The following is a 17007-nucleotide window of genomic DNA, read 5'->3' as shown; positions in this document are numbered from 1 at the left end:
CTGAAAAGATGAGACGGTTTACCCGGAAGTCTTCTGGGTCCACATTGTGTTCACTCCAGGCAGAGCGAAAACTGTTGTTGAGGTACGAACCAGAGCGTCGTAGATCCACTTCATCTTCATACACCTCAGCTGCGATCTCGTCTCTCACTGGCTTAGACGTGTAGAGGAACTGGGGATCACAGAAAGCATGTGAAAAAAGGTAGTGTTTATTTTTTGAACCACAAGTTTGTATGTTTACCTTTGGACCTAATAGCAAGGCCAGTGTCACAGTGATGGTGACATGAGTGTGCGTAAAAGAGAGCAGCAACATCCAGTCGGGATGAAGAGATGTAAAGGTGAATCTGAGGGAAGCAGAAAACACTCAGTCGTCTTTCTTCTGTGTGCACTGGCTCTAGACTGCAGGATGTATTCTGGTTTCTGGAAGGATGTGGTACCGGAACAAGTGGAATATGGAGGAAAAGAGCAGCTCATTGTGAATAGCAATTCCCATGTAGCGAGGCTCATGGAAGGCAGAGGGGACTGGCCTGACGGCGGTCCAAAGGGAGCTACCCCAGCACAGGAACAAGAGTTCAGCTGAAACAGAAAAAAGGAGATAAATAAAAAAGTTGGGTTAGTGTAATATAGCAGCGACATCCATAAATGTTTCAATAAACTGGTCTGCCTGGTGGTTCACTGACCCACAGCCATCATGTAGTCCCAGCGGTCCAGGTAACACAGGTTGAAGCCCTGCCCGTCTGCTGTGGTGGCTGTGACAAACACTGGAATGTTCCTGTCCTGGTTCTGCAGGACGCCCACAGTCCATGCACACAGAAACCAGCTGACTGTCATCAGCATGACTCCCAGAATCCTCAGCAGGTGGAGGCTGGACATGTAGGGCACTCGCTGGGCAGTGCGTGAGAGAAACACCTTCAACACCCTGTGCAGAATCGCAAAACAAGAGCATGGAGGTGACGCCACATTTAGATCTGAGGTTCAGAACATGAAGCAAGAAGAGCGGAAGATCTAGTCACAGTAGATATTTCTGAAAGGACATGTGACCAACCTGTACATTTTCAGCGTGATGGTGCCGTAAACGATGGAGAATCCGAGCATTCGGACCCAGCGCAGCAGAATACACCTGAAGTTGCTGGGCTTGAAGAACAGGATGAAGACCTGCAGGGGAAGACGCTTACTGTAACTGAAGCACCACAGCAACTATTTGAACAACAGTTCAGGGAAAATTGAACAAAAACACTGAAGAAAACAATACCACTGAAAATAAAAATACGTCTCAGCTGTATAAAGAAACGGATCTTTATTCATTTGAGAAGACGGAAAGAGTAGTGACTGAAAAAAAAGTATGAGTCAATATTTTTTGGCCTGGTCTTATCATGAACTCTACAGTCACTCTGGTATGTGAGCTAAGGGCCTTTGGCTGCAAAGATATGATTTATAAATAGATGACCAATATTTGCAAACTGCCGTCAGACATTTCCTTTCTCAGCATAAAATCTTTGAAGATGTAATACTGTAATCTTTGTGTGAGACACACTCCATCCAGAAAGTTCCTCTAATTTCTCATTTGATGTTTTACTTTTTTTTATTTTATTGATTTATTTCAAGCATTGCAGTCAAAGCAATAAAGAATATACACAGATTTGTCAAACTCATTGCAGAAATGATAAAATGCATAGATTAAATAAACAGAAAATAAAACAAAAAGGTCACTTAAATCTCTTATGCTTCATTAAAAACAGTGATCAATAACTAAAGTCGAGTAGAGCTTGATTTCTTGCTTGAAAAGAAAAGGGAAGAAGCGAGTTTATATAATCCCACCCCTACTGAGTTCATTCATTTTATAGTTTTACATAGTTCTTGTAATCCGGTTCTGATCCGATAGATTCTTTTCAAGTAACAAAATCCAGTGCCTAGTAATGATTGATTATCTTCAGAAAACATTCATTCATATCGATACTGAAGTCTCCTCGGAAAATTTGTCTGGAAGTGTTTAGGGATAATCCAGAACTTTCTTGGAGTTCTTGTTCTTGTCTTTCTCCTTGAAGTCTCCCATGGATCTATGTTTGTCCAAAGGTCAGATTATGACCTCTGACCCGAGTTAGGTGAGGTCGGCCAAAACCTTGTTGTGTTCTTGGACTCAGTTTGGTCTGATGCTCGGGTTCTTCTCTCTTTACCTTTTGCTTCAGTAGTGTAATATGGCTCATCCCAGTTTTTGTGTGGAACTGACAATTCTTTCATGTTTTTGAATCATTAAAGAAGTAGTAAAATATATAAATTATAGTCAGGAAAGGTGCAAGTCATTTTTTTCTGAACTGTCTTTATGTTAAGAGAATCGAAGCATTTGCAGGAAACAGACTCTTTGCTCAGAAAAGGAGTAAAAATCCTTCTTTGTTTGTTGAAGGTTTGATGTGTTGATAGGAGGCAGGGGGGTTTGGGAGTCGGGTGGGCCGGAGGACAACATGCCCCCCAGCAGAGGATCCGTTTGTAGATGAAGCGGCGACTCCCCGGAGAGTTGACAGAGAATCCTGACTTCTGATCTGAAACGCCGTCCTCTGAAGTCGGCCTCCGTTTAGAAAACTCTTTCAACATCACTGATGTGACTCAACCTCCCAAAGTTTAGCTCTTGTGTGTTTGCATTTTCAGGCATTCAACAACAGGGTGCCACTTTCCCACCCCTTTGGGTAAAAGGAAGCGCAGTGAAGAGCTGGAAACTGCAGGTCACTAGATCATTTCCCTTTGGTGCAGGTTTGCAAAAATGTCAGGATATATTATGGGATATCTGCCCTCTTTTCTCTTCTGTTTACCATCTCCATGTTATTATATTACACTATTAATAGAGTAGATCACAATAACCTAAATGAAGCTGTGGGAAAGAGTAGTGGAAGCCAGGCTTAGGAAGAAGGTGGAGATTTGTGAGCAGCAGTATGGTTTCATGCCCCGTAAGAGCACCACTGATGCCATTTTTGCTTTGAGAATGTTGATGGAAAAGTACAGAGAAGGTCAGAAGGAGCTGCATTGTGTGTTCGTAGATTTAGAGAAGGCGTATGACAGGGTGCCGAGGGAGGAGCTGTGGTACTGTATGAGGTCGTCTGGAGTGGCAGAGAAGTATGTCAGAGTAGTTCAGGACATGTATGAGAGAAGTATGACGGTGGTGAGATGTGCTGTAGGTCAGACAGAGGAGTTCAAGGTGGAGGTGGGACTACACCAAGGATCAGCTTTGAGTCCTTTTTTGTTTGCTATGCTGATGGACAGGCTGACAGACGAGGTAAGACAGGAATCTCCCTGGACAATGATGTTTGCGGATGACATTGTAATTTGCAGTGAGAGTAGAGAGCAGGTGGAGGAACAGCTAGAGAGGTGGAGGTTTGCTCTGGAAAGAAGAGGCATGAAGGTGAGTCGTAGTAAGACAGAATACATGTGTCTGAACGAGAGGGATCAAGGTAGAAGCGTTAGGTTACAGGGGACTGAGGTGAAGAAGGTGCAGGAGTTTAAGTACTTGGGGTCAACAGTTCAGTGTGATGGGGATTGTGGAAAAGAGGTGAAGAGGCGAGTGCAGGCAGGTTGGAGCGGGTGGAGGAAAGTGTCAGGAGTGTTGTGTGACAGAAGAGTGCCAGCAAGACTCAAAGGAAAGGTGTACAAGACAGTGGTGAGACCAGCTCTGCTCTATGGGTTAGAGACGGTAGCAGTGAGACAGAGACAAGAGGCTGAGATGGAGGTAGCGGAGATGAAGATGTTGAGGTTCTCCTTAGGAGTGACCAGGTTAGACAGGATAAGGAACGAGTACATCAGAGGGACGGCTCATGTTGCCTGTGTTAGCGACAAAGTCAGAGAAGCCAGACTGAGATGGTTTGGACATGTTCAGAGGAGGGATAGTGGATATATTGGTAGAAGGATGTTGGAGATGGAGCTGCCTGGCCGGAGGGCAAGAGGACGGCCAAAGAGGAGATACATGGATGTCTTAACAGAGGACATGAAGTTGGCTAATGTTAGGGTAGAAGATGTCCATGATAGAGTGAGGTGGAAAAGGATGATTCGCTGTGGCGACCCCTGATGGGAAAAGCCGAAAGAGAAAGAAGAAGACAATAACCTAAACACATATTAGGATCTTCTATGAAAACAACGGAAAAATGCACCCAAAACAAACAACAAAGTCACTGCTGAATATTCCAGAACCTATTGTTCTAACACAGAAAGCCAGACCTCACCTGAGAACTTCTACCCAGTCCAGAACCTTTTACTGGTGGGCCGTGGCTCTATTGTGAGAGAGGTGGTGGCAAAACCTTCTCAAAAGCTTTAAATACATAGGATAGAAGCTCAAAGCATCCTTTCAGTGTAACCGATGTCATTCATTAATTCATTTGCATTTAACGTTAATTATAAGGGTTGAAAGAACGCTGGGCCCCGTCATCAAATTTCTCCCTCTTGGCACATTGCGTGGACACCCCGAATTTACATGCTTTGTTACCGCAGTTTAAACGAATTTAGAGGAAAACCTGACTCCACCCACGTCTTAGTCCAAATATCCATAAACAGCTCTGATTGGTCCCAGACCAGAACTTCTTTTTTCTTGATCCACTTTGACTGCAGTGGTTGAAAATCTTAAACGCCCAGAACTGGTGGGACTTGATTAACCGTTAGTTAGTGCGTGTTTTCTCTGGGAATGGCCGATAGATTTATGATTTATGATCAAATGACCCAGTTCTGCTGCCCCTAGTGGAAGGACGATGAACTACAGGGCAGAAAACAAATCGAAATTCAGGTTTTTAAGGAAAGTTTGGATCAGGCTAATGTGAGAGGGGTCTCCGAAGCGCATGGAGCAAATATGATACTAATGGTTATATAGGGTGAATAATAATTGAATCTCATCTGAATGAATTTGGTTAAATAGGGAGAATGTATGGTTGAGAGTGCACCAGCTCATTAGCATGCTGACACATGCATGCCCTACATAAGACCCTTTCCACCTGCAGATGTGCACACACTGAACCTGGCTGCAGGAGCAAAGTCCTCCACACTCAGGTTATGGCTCTATAATTAAATCTAAAGATTGATCATCTATGAACGGAGAGGAGAAATGTTATGAAACGCGACCAACCTAAGTGCGTGCAGACACACACACGCACGCCGTCACACCACTCACCCTCTCACAAATAGTCCATTATCACATAATCCTTGTCACTGTGCTGTGCAGTCATCTGCAAAGAGCTCTAATCTGCAACACTTAGCCATCCGACGGGGAAACTCACCGGGAAGTAGAGGAGCAGAGATCCGAACAGGATGGTCTCCAGCAGCAGGAGGCCGGACGCTCGGATCCTCTGAAAGATGAAAAAAAGAACGGTCTGATCTGGACCTTCCTGATCCTGATGATGCATTTATCACACATTTATAGACCCTCGTGGTCTGCAGAGTCTCATCCCACTGCTGGGATTGAGATGTGACAACAGACCAACTCAGAGAAACCCTGTGGGACTTCAGAAAAGTCCACGTTTTAGTAGATGCATAACAACGTGTGTAGTTTTTCCTGAAAAAGGAAAAAAAAACACTTAATCATGACCAGATGCAGCTTTTTTAATGTATGTATATCAGTGAGAACAACTGCATTAGGAAGACTAATCAGGACCAGCTTAAAGGGAATGAAAAAAACAAGATTGCAAATTTGAAACAAAGACAAATTTAAAAGATAATTTTTTGTACTCAAACATTCAGTTTTTAGACTTGAAATAAATATTGGAAAATAAAAAAGAACTGTAAATAACATAAATAATACATTTGAAGAAATGCTGAAAACTTGATTTTCAAAAAACTTTCAACCTAAAACTCTCAAATGAAAAAAATAAAGATTTTTCACCTGATGTCAATTACATCCTGTAGCTAATTGGCTCAAAGCCCCACCCCCACATAAAATCAGGGTCAACGCCATTGAGTGACCCTGTACTGAGTGACCCCCCCCCCCTTTGGTGTATCAAACAGGAAGTAAAATTTCACAGACTTCTATAGAGAAATAAACAGCTGTTACTCAGTCATTCTATTGATCAGAGGAACCGTTCTGGCTCTCATACCTTTTTAACACGTTCTTTCTAATCTTCATCTTTTTTTTCCTGTAGTTTGAGTTCTTCAAATTATAAACTGACCAATCAGATAGATAAAAGTAGGTGGAGCCTGCTGGCCCCCACCTTCAACATTCAAAACCTTTGATTGGCAGATTCTCCTGAGGGCTCTGGAGGACAACCGTTTTCTATGGGAACGTCACACTCACTCACTCCCTCACTCCCTCACTCGGTCACTCACTCACTCACTCACTCCCTCACTCCCTCACTAGCTCACTCGGTCACTCACTCATTCACTCCCTCACCTACTCACTTACTTGCTCAATCACTCCCTCACTCGGTCACTCACTCACTCACTTGCTAGCTCACTCACTCACTTGCTATCTCACTTCCTCACTCACTCACCCGCTCACTCTCTCACTCCCTCACCTACTCACTCCCCCACTCACTCGCTCGCTAGCTCACTTGCTCATTCACTCACTCCTTCACTCGGACCTTTTTAGTCAATGGTAACAGCTTTAGGTTCATAGGTTTTTTAGATTCAAATTGCAAATTTTCCTTTTTTTATTACCTTTTGGAGAGTTTTAAACTTTTTTAAATTTTCCCTTTTTTCCCTCAAATTTACCATCTGGTCTTGTACTCGCTTGAAGCTGATCCTGATTTGACCCCAGTCCAACACTTGGAAAGTATTATCATCTGTTCTTAAACGCTTGAGAACGTTCTGTTCACCACAGAACAGTGACTACAGGATCATTTGAGAACATTTAAACGAGAACAGAACCATCTTCAGGGAGCAGAATCTTTCATGAATTCTGAGGGAAACTGACCCACTTCTTGTCTAATCTGGAATGAACCGTATGGTTGGTTTCCTTTAACTGAGCCTTTTTCAAACCCTGCATCTGTTGGATAAACACAGTTGTGTTGTGTTTGTTGCTCTGACACACTTTCAGTCTTTCTCACATCCGTGTTGTGTAAGTAAAGCTGCTCCCTCCTGTCGCATTTGTCATTTTTGGCGCCTCATGCGATCCACAGAGTGGCGCACAGAGCTCTGACTCACCCGGTCCCGCCGATGCTGGTAGGCCACCAGCATGCTGACGAAGACGAGCAGCATGAAGAGCCCCTGGATGGCCAGAACGCCGGCCCTGAGGGGCCAGTCCTCCTGCACCCAGCAGGGGGTGCTGTCCTGGCAGCTCCTGCATCCCGGCCAACAGGGGAGACAGATGGGCATGTTCGGGTAACACTTACCGCTGCTGTCCCTGCCGGTCCCGGGGCCGCCATCTGCATCAAGCACACGCACATATGCATCAGCTCCACCTACGCCCAGACATTTGACCCCCCCCCCCCCCGCAGACTGGACCTCTGTGACCTGCAGAAGCCGCGGCAGGAGGCCTGTTCTGCCTCTGAAATGATGGCTCTGCACATTTTTAGTCCCTGAATGTACACATCCAGCTCTTCAAATTCTCTTAGGAGATGAATTATTCTGCTAAACCAAAATTGAAAACATTAAAATATGCTTCTTGATGAAATAGGACAAAACTGCAGTATAAAAAAAGACTGTGTCCTATTTAAGGAACAAGAAACTAAAGCTAAAGAGAAAATAAACACAGAATAAGTAAAGTAAGTTTTGTAAAAGCAAAGAAAAGAGTTCATCATTCACACAGATCTCATTCTCAGCTGCTGAAAACTTCCTTCAAACAAAAACTCAAAACCATTTCAGCTCAGAAATCTCATTTGCTGGTTTGTTTTGAACTGTTAGATATTTATAGAAGCTGAAGCAACAATTAAAGTTATTTTCAATGTGATAGTACTCAATTTGAACTGCAAAGGGAACATTTTTAAAAAGTTAAAGTCCCGCTCCGATCTTCATCTGATTTAGTTCCAAAGCGCTCCCTGTTTTCTTCACATTATGATGATGGCGAAATTCTAAATCCTGTGTCGTTTTCCAGGACATAGTTTCTGCAGAGGAGCAGGAGTTCACCGAAATTCACCTCTGAGCTGTGGGCGGGACCGTTGGCACAGAGCAACCCCGCCCCCATCTACCGTCACCCATCTGCTCACACGCTCTCCAGCTACCTTACAGCCCCTCCCAAGTCCAAGCTAACATTAGCGGTGCAACTAAAATGGCTCCAATATCAGATCCATCCATCCGTCCAGTTCTGATCCAGATTCCAGCTCAGACCAGGAAAACAAAGACGTTCATAGATCTATTTATCCGCATCCGAAAGGGGCGGAGCAAGGAGCCTGTGTACTTTTCTCAACCTCAGCAAAAAGTAGTACATTTAAGTGTTTAGTACTAAGAGTGAGGGAGTATACTATAAGTTTACTTTTTTACTTGTACACTTAAAATCCTCCAGTTTAGTTTGAAGAAGTATTCAGTCAGTCTACCTCCTACACAAAACGCACTTGGTCTGTAGACTTGCTATAAGTATATTGAATATTATAAACGTCATTCTCTTTGCAAAGGGAATGCATGTTTTGTACTTTCCAGTTAATTTAGTCTGTTTTGTGCAGCAGATGTGCAGACATGTTGGCTCTGACCTTTAACCCGTCATCTTTCCCTCTGCTGTTATTCTCTAACATCCGTCCACCTGCAGACGTGCGCCGCCTCACCTGAGCCGTCAGGGGAAACTTCCGGGTCGTAGTATCCCTCCCTGCAGCGGCAGCAGTACTGACCCAGCCGAAAGCCGCGGCCTGGAACCGGCACACACTAAAAAAAATCCAAAAGACTTCATCATTGAAAAGTAAAACTGGCCAGAAGTCAGAGTCAGGATCCATCGAAAAGAGATCGGCCGTTTTATTTTAACTTCATAACTGAAGGAAATGATTTGATGCAAAAAGTTCACAAATCTCCATTTTATAATCAGTTTGGTCATTTTTAGAAAACAGTTGGGCTGCATGGTGGCGTAGTGGTTAGCGCTCTTGCCTCACAGCAAGAAGGCCCCCAGTTCAAGTCCCGGCTGGGGGACATGAACCAGAACATCAATGGGGGGCCTTTCTGTGTGGAGTTTACAGTTATTAACATGCAGCATGTTCTCCCCGTGTATGCATGGGTTCTCTCTGGGTTCTCCGGCTTCCTCCCACCGTCCAAAAACATGCTTCATGTTAATAACTGTATCTTCAACGAAAAAAGATTCAAAAAGTAGAAAAAAGCTTTGAAAACACAATGGAGGGTTTCAGTTTTCCAACAGCAGACTTCATGACTGAAACGCCACCAAACGTCTTTTGGTTCATTCCTGACTTCTGGTGATTCTTTGTCTCTTCTGTCAAGTTCCAGTTTTCAAATTCTGATAAAACAACAAAAAATGTTTCTTTAAACTTGAACAAAACAGAGGAAAGCATAAAGATTATTTTTAATTTCATAAAAAGAATTCCCCTTTCTCTCACTGTGAGTCTAAATTTAGTGGAATCCTGGATTTATGGTATGTTAATTATCAGCGTCAATTGGGTGAAAAGGGGTCCGAATCAAAGACATAGCCTCAAAAATCAAGTGTTTACTTTAACCCTGGAGAACCCATGGAGGTCAATTTTGGCCCTGTTTTTTATTTGTCTAGTTTTTTTTATGTAATATTTGTCTCTATTTTTTATCTAATTTGCTTTTTGTTTTTTTATGTAACGTTTTTTTCTACTTTTTTATTTTTTTTATTTTTTGAATGCCGTTAATTGCTGCTTCCCAAAACGAACAGACAAAAACCACATTTGTTTAATTAACCTTAAAAGCCCTGAAGAAACTTGCTGTTGGGTTCTTCCGGGTTAAAAACATCAAAAGAGCAAATAATTCAGGAAAATCCAGTCAGACCTCAAATCTGTTCCTGCAGACATGACAACAGAAAGGCTGAGGAGTGAATTCAACACCCAAGCAGGAAAAACATTTGAATGAAACTCTAATCCTGATCCAGATTCTGTTTAGTTTCAATGTTTGAGACATAAAAAAAAACGTTTTTTTCAGGATAAAGCATAAAGCTTTTCCCCACACTTACCCCTCAGTCAATATTAGCATCATTATTAAAAAAGATGAAGAAATCATCAATTCAAGCTTCTGTAAACATTGCAAAAATAAAAACTCCTCTTTTTCTTTCAGCTTTAAGATGTCCTTTTTTAAATGAAATAGAAACAATAACAATGATATAACTGTCAGGAATAAGTATTTATAACCATTTCTTTGGCCATGGCGTTCCACTCTAGTGTTTCGCCACCCTTCCAAAGTCTTCTGCCCCCCCCCCCCTCCCGCCCCCACATTTTAAATGCTTTAGCTCCGCCTCCTGTTTAAAAGGAAACAGACATCGAGTCAAATGTCTGCTAAGATTTACAGAAAAAAATATTTTAAATATTTAAAGGAACCGACTGGAATCCACCAAAAGTTTCACCAAACAAACTATTTCATTTTGGCCCACAGGAAGTCCAGTCTTTTTTTTTTAAACTTTATTATTCAAAACAAATATGTATGACAAGAACAATAGTCATAACAATAAGAATGCCAGGGGATGGTACATGTTTTACAAAATAAATATTACAAAAACAGATTACTATGCATTGAAAATGTTCAAAGATTTTCATAAATACGTATGGCTTTTTTGTTTAAGCTATTAGAAATAGTGTGCAAATAAGATTCTAATTCTTTAATTATTATAGGGAAAACTATTTGTGATGAAGAACATTTTAATTTGTGAATATGAAACTTACTAAATATTATAATTAGATTAATTGCCAAGTTTATGTTTGATTTTATTTTGTTTTTGTGTAGGCCAAATATGATAAATTCAAATTTCATCTGAAATTGTGAGTCCAATTTGTGATTTATAAAACGTGCACATTCTTTCCAAAGTTTTTTAGTAATATTACAAAATAGGTGACTGATAGTTTCTGGGTGTTCTTTACAAAGAGTACAGCTGGGGTCAATAGTCTTCTTATATCTGAGCATGTATACATAAGTGGGATAGATTCTATGTAGGAGTTTGTAGGAGACGTCTCTCATCTTGTTATTAATTAGTCATTTCTGATGCAGGGTCCAAACATTTTTCCAGGGCGAGTCAAAAATACATTTTCTCCAACAGAAAACAGAAATGACATTTTGTTGAAACACGTATGATCTTGTTGTTCTTTCGGGCACAGTTGAAACTAAACGGGAACGTGAGCCCGCTGGGTTCTGGATGGAGACGTCCAACGTACAGACTGACGGGAAATCTTTCCCATAACCAGCGGAAGAAGCCTGCGTTTATTTCAACAATGAGATCACATCAGAGCTTTCTAAAGGGACTGAACCTCCACACACAGATATGTTTGACTGTTCCTGCTCTGCACAGGCGGCATTTGAACCCATTCCTCCATAAAGTCCCCGTTTAACAGATTTAGGATGGGACAGGAGTGCAGCATGGGTTTTTGACTGTTACCTTGTGGGCCTCAGTGAGCTGAACATAAAAATAAATCCTAATATTGATTTTCTTTTCTTTTGTGGCAGACAGGCCGGCTCCGGCGGTGACCGTCCGGCAGCCACAGCAGATTAATGCCGCGTTTTATTCAGGAAAAGGTTGAACAAAGTGCCACATGAATCAAGCAGACGCCAATCGGGGGTCGACGAGGCTAAAAGGGCCAGAATGAAGAAAGGGGTGGGGTCACAGCACTCTGCCGTTCTGCTGCTGTCGTTCAGCCACATGGACGCTCCGCTCCGTGTGGCTGTTAATCTAAGCTGAAAGCTAAATGGAGGCATAATGCCACTACTGAGAGCATTATCTTTTTTCTGGAGAAATCCTGTTCCGCAGCTCAAACACAAACACTGACCTCCTCAAACCTGCAGCCCCCTCGCCGTCACATGCTCACAGGCCTAACAGCACACCGCCGACTTTAATGCCGCACGGATTACACGCACGGGTCAACGTCGCCCTCGCCACAGCCTCATCTGAGTTCCTCAAATGTACTCATCTGTCATGTTGAGGCTGAAACGTTGGAGGCCTGTTCAGTGATCCGTGTTGGGGGCAGCAGCTTGACCTTTGCGGCCTCTCAGAAAATGCTCTTTAGTCCACTTTTGCTTTAATTAGATTAAACTCTGTGGCAAAAGCAAAAACAAAACGTCTTTTCTGTGTTGAGAGGAAACCTTTAGGTGTTTGAGATCTATTATTATCTATTATTATCTTCTCTAAAACATGAGCTTAAACACTTAAAGAGATTTGGGCTGTCTTTCCATTTATTGACAGCCAATAATTGACGATTTCTCCACATTTAACTGTTACAGTTTGACCCAAAGTCCACTCCTCTTCCTCAGTTTAATTCATCCACTGAATGTGCTGGCAGATACAGCAAAGGAAACTCCAACGCCACAAAAGCTAAAGACATTGAAGCCGGCGGCGCCGGCGGCATTTTATGGCGAAACCTGCCGTCACTGCCCCCCTTTGACCCGCCTCCACTGGCTGAGCGGCTGTCACATGCCCCTCACTCTTCCTCTGCCACCCTTTTTGAAAGACCTTTCTCAAAATGTTTTTTATTGGTTTTGTCTCCATAGCAACCGTTTTATTTTTTGGTCGTCCAGGGGTGATGAAAGGGTCCATGGCATTTTTAGAAGAATCGGCAAAAGCTCATTTTTGAATTTCCTTGGCAACTAACGCAATTCAAAAATCGACAAACTTTAAAACCAACATTTTTTCTCTCCAAATAGCTTCCCAATGATGCTAGAGGAGGCGAAAGTTTAAAATCCCTAGAAGAACAAAAGTGTAGAATTTACTAAAGGTAATTTTTTTTAAAGAAAATTCTTTCTGAGGTCAAAGGTCAACCAAACCTTACTTGTGGTTGCTGTAGTTGTTTTCTTAAAAGTGGAATAAGAAATAAGAATTGCAAAAAGAGCGGAAATGCACCAACTGCCCCCAAAGATTTGCCCCTCAGCTCTTAAAAGGAGCAGCAGAATCCCACCGAAAACAGAAGCTCAGATTTGGTGAACCAAATCTGGTCTCACCGGTAAAACCGACGCGGGGGGGGGGTTACGTGGTTATCAGACTCGCACCTTTTCTTTGACCCATCAGTCTTTGTTCAGCTTTTCAACGAGTGATGTAGCTCAGCAACAACAGAGAGCCTCGACTGTGACGGAAGAAGCCAAAAGAAAAAGAAACTGCGTTGATAGCAAAGTTAAAGACGCTCTAAGAACAAGCGGGAGTCGTCTAGTTCTTTCTTCTTCTTTCTTCTTCATCCTTCCTCATCCGTTTGCAGACGGTCCTGGGCTGAAGTAGACTTTACAATCTCGGTTTCTCGACTCTTTTTGGGGTTTTCGTGAAATGAAAGGCGAAATGGCGACGCATTGTTGCTTTACAATCAACTGCTAAAGCAGCGACGTTCGTATCTTATGCAAAAATCCCAGTTAAGTCTCAGAAAAACACAGTATTTGCAGCATTTCCACTATTTCAATTTGCACTTTGGAGAAAATAGACTTTATCAGAACCTTTTTCAGGTACAGAGACGAGTGGCAAAGTTTGGGAGGAGCTTAGCAGTGAAACATATTGTAACTAAAAACTTAAAAAAGTACTGGAGCTGGTTTAGCTGAAGGTAGTAATAGGTTAAAAAAAATGCTACGGAGAAGAAGAGATCAAGAAGACTTAAAGCCTCAGTCTCTTGCACCTGATCAGGTCAACCCCCGGTTCTACGGGTTTTTTGGTCGTCCGGTTCCGCGGAGGAGGAGCGGCTGAATCTCAAGGGGAGCGCAGGTGTGTCTCGCAGTTCCTTGAGGCTCGTACCGTAGAGGATGTCATGAAAATGGAACGTACCATTGTCATCCAGGTGGTAGGTGTATCTTGAAGTTTCTACAAGGATAATGGAAGTTGAACACACCTATGGCGTACAGGTGAGTAAGGTGTGAGTACTGGTTCCTGGCCACACGCAAATGCTGCATGCACAGAGTGTGCACGTGATCCATACATGCCCATAGGACGCCTGTAGGATGTCCACACAAGCTGAATCTTACCTACATCCCCCTTATTACCCATATGTGTTTTTTAAGTGTTCATTACGACCCGTCACCTGCAGCAAACCCGTAGAAAAATGTGCATGAACGTTTTTTTGCAGATGATACTCAGATCTATGTGTCACTGACAACAGGTGAATATGGGCCGGTGGATTCTCTCAACCACTGCCTCCAACAGATCAGTGCGTGGATGCAGAACAACTTTCTCCAGCTAAACTCAAACAAGACCGAAGTTATTATTTTTGGCCCACAGAAACAAAGAGAAAGTGTCAGCAGCTACCTTCATTCTCTGTCTCTAAAACCCTCAAATCAAGTCAGAAATCTAGGGGTAATCATGGACTCTGACCTGAACTTTAACAGCCATTTTTAAATCAATTTTCTATTTTTTTCTTTTCTTTTAAAGTAAATTTTACGTTGATTATTTCTATGATGTATTTAGATTTTAATGCATTTTTCTGTTTTGTGAAGCACCTTGAATTACTTTGTGTACGAATTGTGCTATACAAAGTAATTCTATACACATAAACTTGCTTTGCAAGTTGCACCATTTTTCACCTGCGGTTTCCACCTGTTAAGAGCGAAAACACATAAAAAACCTAAAACAAAGACGCACACAAAGACAAGAAACTGTCTCAACCAAAAAGTCGGAAGTTCGGCTCATCGGGATGTCCCGTCAAGGCGAGCGAAGTTTTCGGAGCGTCCTTGTGTGACGGCTCATGAGGGAAAAGTATGTCAGAGCGCTGGATTATGTCCATAATCCATCAGATCACCCTGCAGCCAGCCATGAAGCACAGCCACCCTTAAATAGACAGCTGAGATGAGAGGTAAACGATTGTGTTTGGACAGACAGACTGGCAGAGGGAAGGGGGGGGGGGGGGGGGCAGAAGGATGAATGGATGAAAGCACTAACAAACATGAACCAATGAGCATCAAGGCTTTAAAACCTTTGGATAAATCGCTAACAATTCAGAGGACACTTGAGGCAGAAGAGGAGCATCAGGACCATGAAGGTGAAGAGTTTAGAGCGAGAAAAAACAAAACAACCGTCGTGTAGACGTGGGAAACGGTCTCTCTTTAAAATGTCAGAAACACGAGTAATACATACAACATCCAGAAGTGCTTCGTGATTGTTAAAAAGTCTGAGCATCAACCGTCTTTGTGAAGTTTCTACGTTAGGGTTTTCCACAACCAACCAATGAAATGCGGCTTAAACATGTCATTCCAAAAGTCTCAACAGATCCAATGAGACGTGTATTAGAGTACAATCTATACTGTAAACTCAGAATACTTAAGTAGACTGACGCAAAAGCATTCATATCAGCAGAGGAACATCAATATGTTAAGGCCGAGTCACACAATACATGTTACACGGATGAACATTGGTCACACGTGAATATAGGTGGAAAAAGTGAGAAAAGTTCTGGGGCCTCATTTCTAAAGGTTGCGTACGCACAAAAGAAGGCGTACGCCACTCTCTACGCAATAGTTGAGATTTATAAAAAGTAAACTTGACGGGAAAATGTGCGGTCCTTCACGCAAGCTCTGACCCAGGCGTACGCACAAAAACGGGTGAAATGAGAAACGGCGACACCGTCGGCAGATGGAAGAAACACGTGAAAGTGAAAATGACAATACTGCCTCTCAGAAATAACATGAAGACTTCACAAAGCAAGTCTTACAATTAACAGCTACACGAACACCCGTTTGATCGATCAGCAGTGAAAAAAACAAAAAAAAATCAAACGAAAATTACAACAGAAATTCAAATGAACACTTATTTGGAAAAAGAAAAGTGAAATATGTTCTGCAATATTGGCATGTTGTGCAATTCATCCTCATAAATAATATACAATAAACTAAATTGAATAACTGATATTCTTGTTAATGTGTCCGTCTGGCGGAGCAGATAGAGGTGCGGACGGACGGACAGATGTACTAATTGTCCACTGGGGAAAGTTGTTTTCATATTAAAACATTTCTTCATAAGCTATGGAATTATGGTATTCATGCATATGCCTTTAGTTTGTTTGATTTTTGATAAAACAATGTATGGCGTATGTCTCAACCATTCAGAAAGCAACAAGAAATTACATTTGCGCTGATCAATTTCCCATTTCCACGTGGATTATTACCGACATCTGTAGCTTGTCAGATGTAATTAAATGGATGGAAATAAAATGCCCCATCACAATGCGTAATGACGCACAATGGCTGATCTTGCGCTCTTAGAAGATGTGGCAAATGGAAGAATTTGAAGTGAACGCATCTTTAGACAGCAAGAAGACTTGCTTATGAGTGGCTTATGAGCCGGTTCCGAAATCCTCGAGCCGTCCTGTTGGACCTCTGCGGGCTTTTGGGCCCGGCGTTACAGAGGAGCACTCGGAGGAACCACGCGTCACCCGCTGCATCTGACGCTCCGGCCCCCCACCCCCCACCCCCTCGGACGAGGCTACAGCATTAACGGCGTCTGCCACCGTCTGCCGCTCACGTGCCTTTTTGGCATTAGTAATGCCCACACTGTGGCCTCCAAACAACACTTTTCTCCTCTTTTCCACCTCGCCAACGATAACTTCTACTTCACATTGAGTGAAGTTACGTTTTTTTGATTTTCTCTCCTTGTTTGCCATGGTTTCGCAATCAATGAATATTCATTTGTGGGCGTTTCACGGACTATTTATGGGCAACTATGGGCGTGTCATGAAGCCGCAAAAAGCTGCGCTGCATTTAGAATCGGTTGTGATTTATTAAGGGAAAGATGCGTAGGATGTGCGTGCGCAAGGTTTTATAAATCCGAATATTTCTGTGCGTACGCACGTCCTAGTTTTCATCCGTACGCCACTTCTGACACAAATCCTACGCAAAGTTTTATAAATGAGGCCCCTGGTCTTTACGTGGAAATTTCCCAGATGAATCACAAAGGAATTGGGTCAAAACCACAGAAGAAGAAGTACAAAGAAACCACGTAAAGATATTAAGGTAGAACATGAACCGTGTGTGTTTTTATGAAATTCATTAGTGATTTGT

The 17007-nt window shown here is 42.6% G+C and overlaps 1 protein-coding gene across 3 annotated transcripts in view; it reads right to left on the bottom strand.

Moving 5' to 3' along the window:
* Positions 1 to 17007, bottom strand: part of LOC101164127 (probable G-protein coupled receptor 179) — a 28628-nt gene that overhangs the window by 5270 nt on the left and 6351 nt on the right. Inside the window, exons 3-10 of one of the 3 annotated variants that reach the window (XM_023955698.1) lie at positions 8655 to 8751; positions 7102 to 7322; positions 5244 to 5312; positions 1043 to 1152; positions 678 to 916; positions 435 to 573; positions 239 to 341; positions 23 to 169 (exon numbers count right to left, since the gene is read on the bottom strand). In XM_023955698.1, the coding sequence (XP_023811466.1) occupies positions 23 to 169; positions 239 to 341; positions 435 to 573; positions 678 to 916; positions 1043 to 1152; positions 5244 to 5312; positions 7102 to 7322; positions 8655 to 8751 (1125 nt within the window). Of the gene's footprint in view, positions 1 to 22; positions 574 to 677; positions 917 to 1042; positions 1153 to 5243; positions 5313 to 7101; positions 7323 to 8654; positions 8752 to 17007 lie in introns of those variants that run through there. The other 2 variants (XM_023955662.1, XM_023955709.1) reach the window with 2 other exon arrangements.

The sequence above is a fragment of the Oryzias latipes genome, chromosome 1 (genome assembly GCF_002234675.1).
Source record: "Oryzias latipes chromosome 1, ASM223467v1".
Classification (NCBI taxonomy): domain Eukaryota; kingdom Metazoa; phylum Chordata; class Actinopteri; order Beloniformes; family Adrianichthyidae; genus Oryzias; species Oryzias latipes.
Note: the sequence above shows the minus strand (reverse complement) of the source record. Positions and strands in the feature narration are given on the sequence as shown.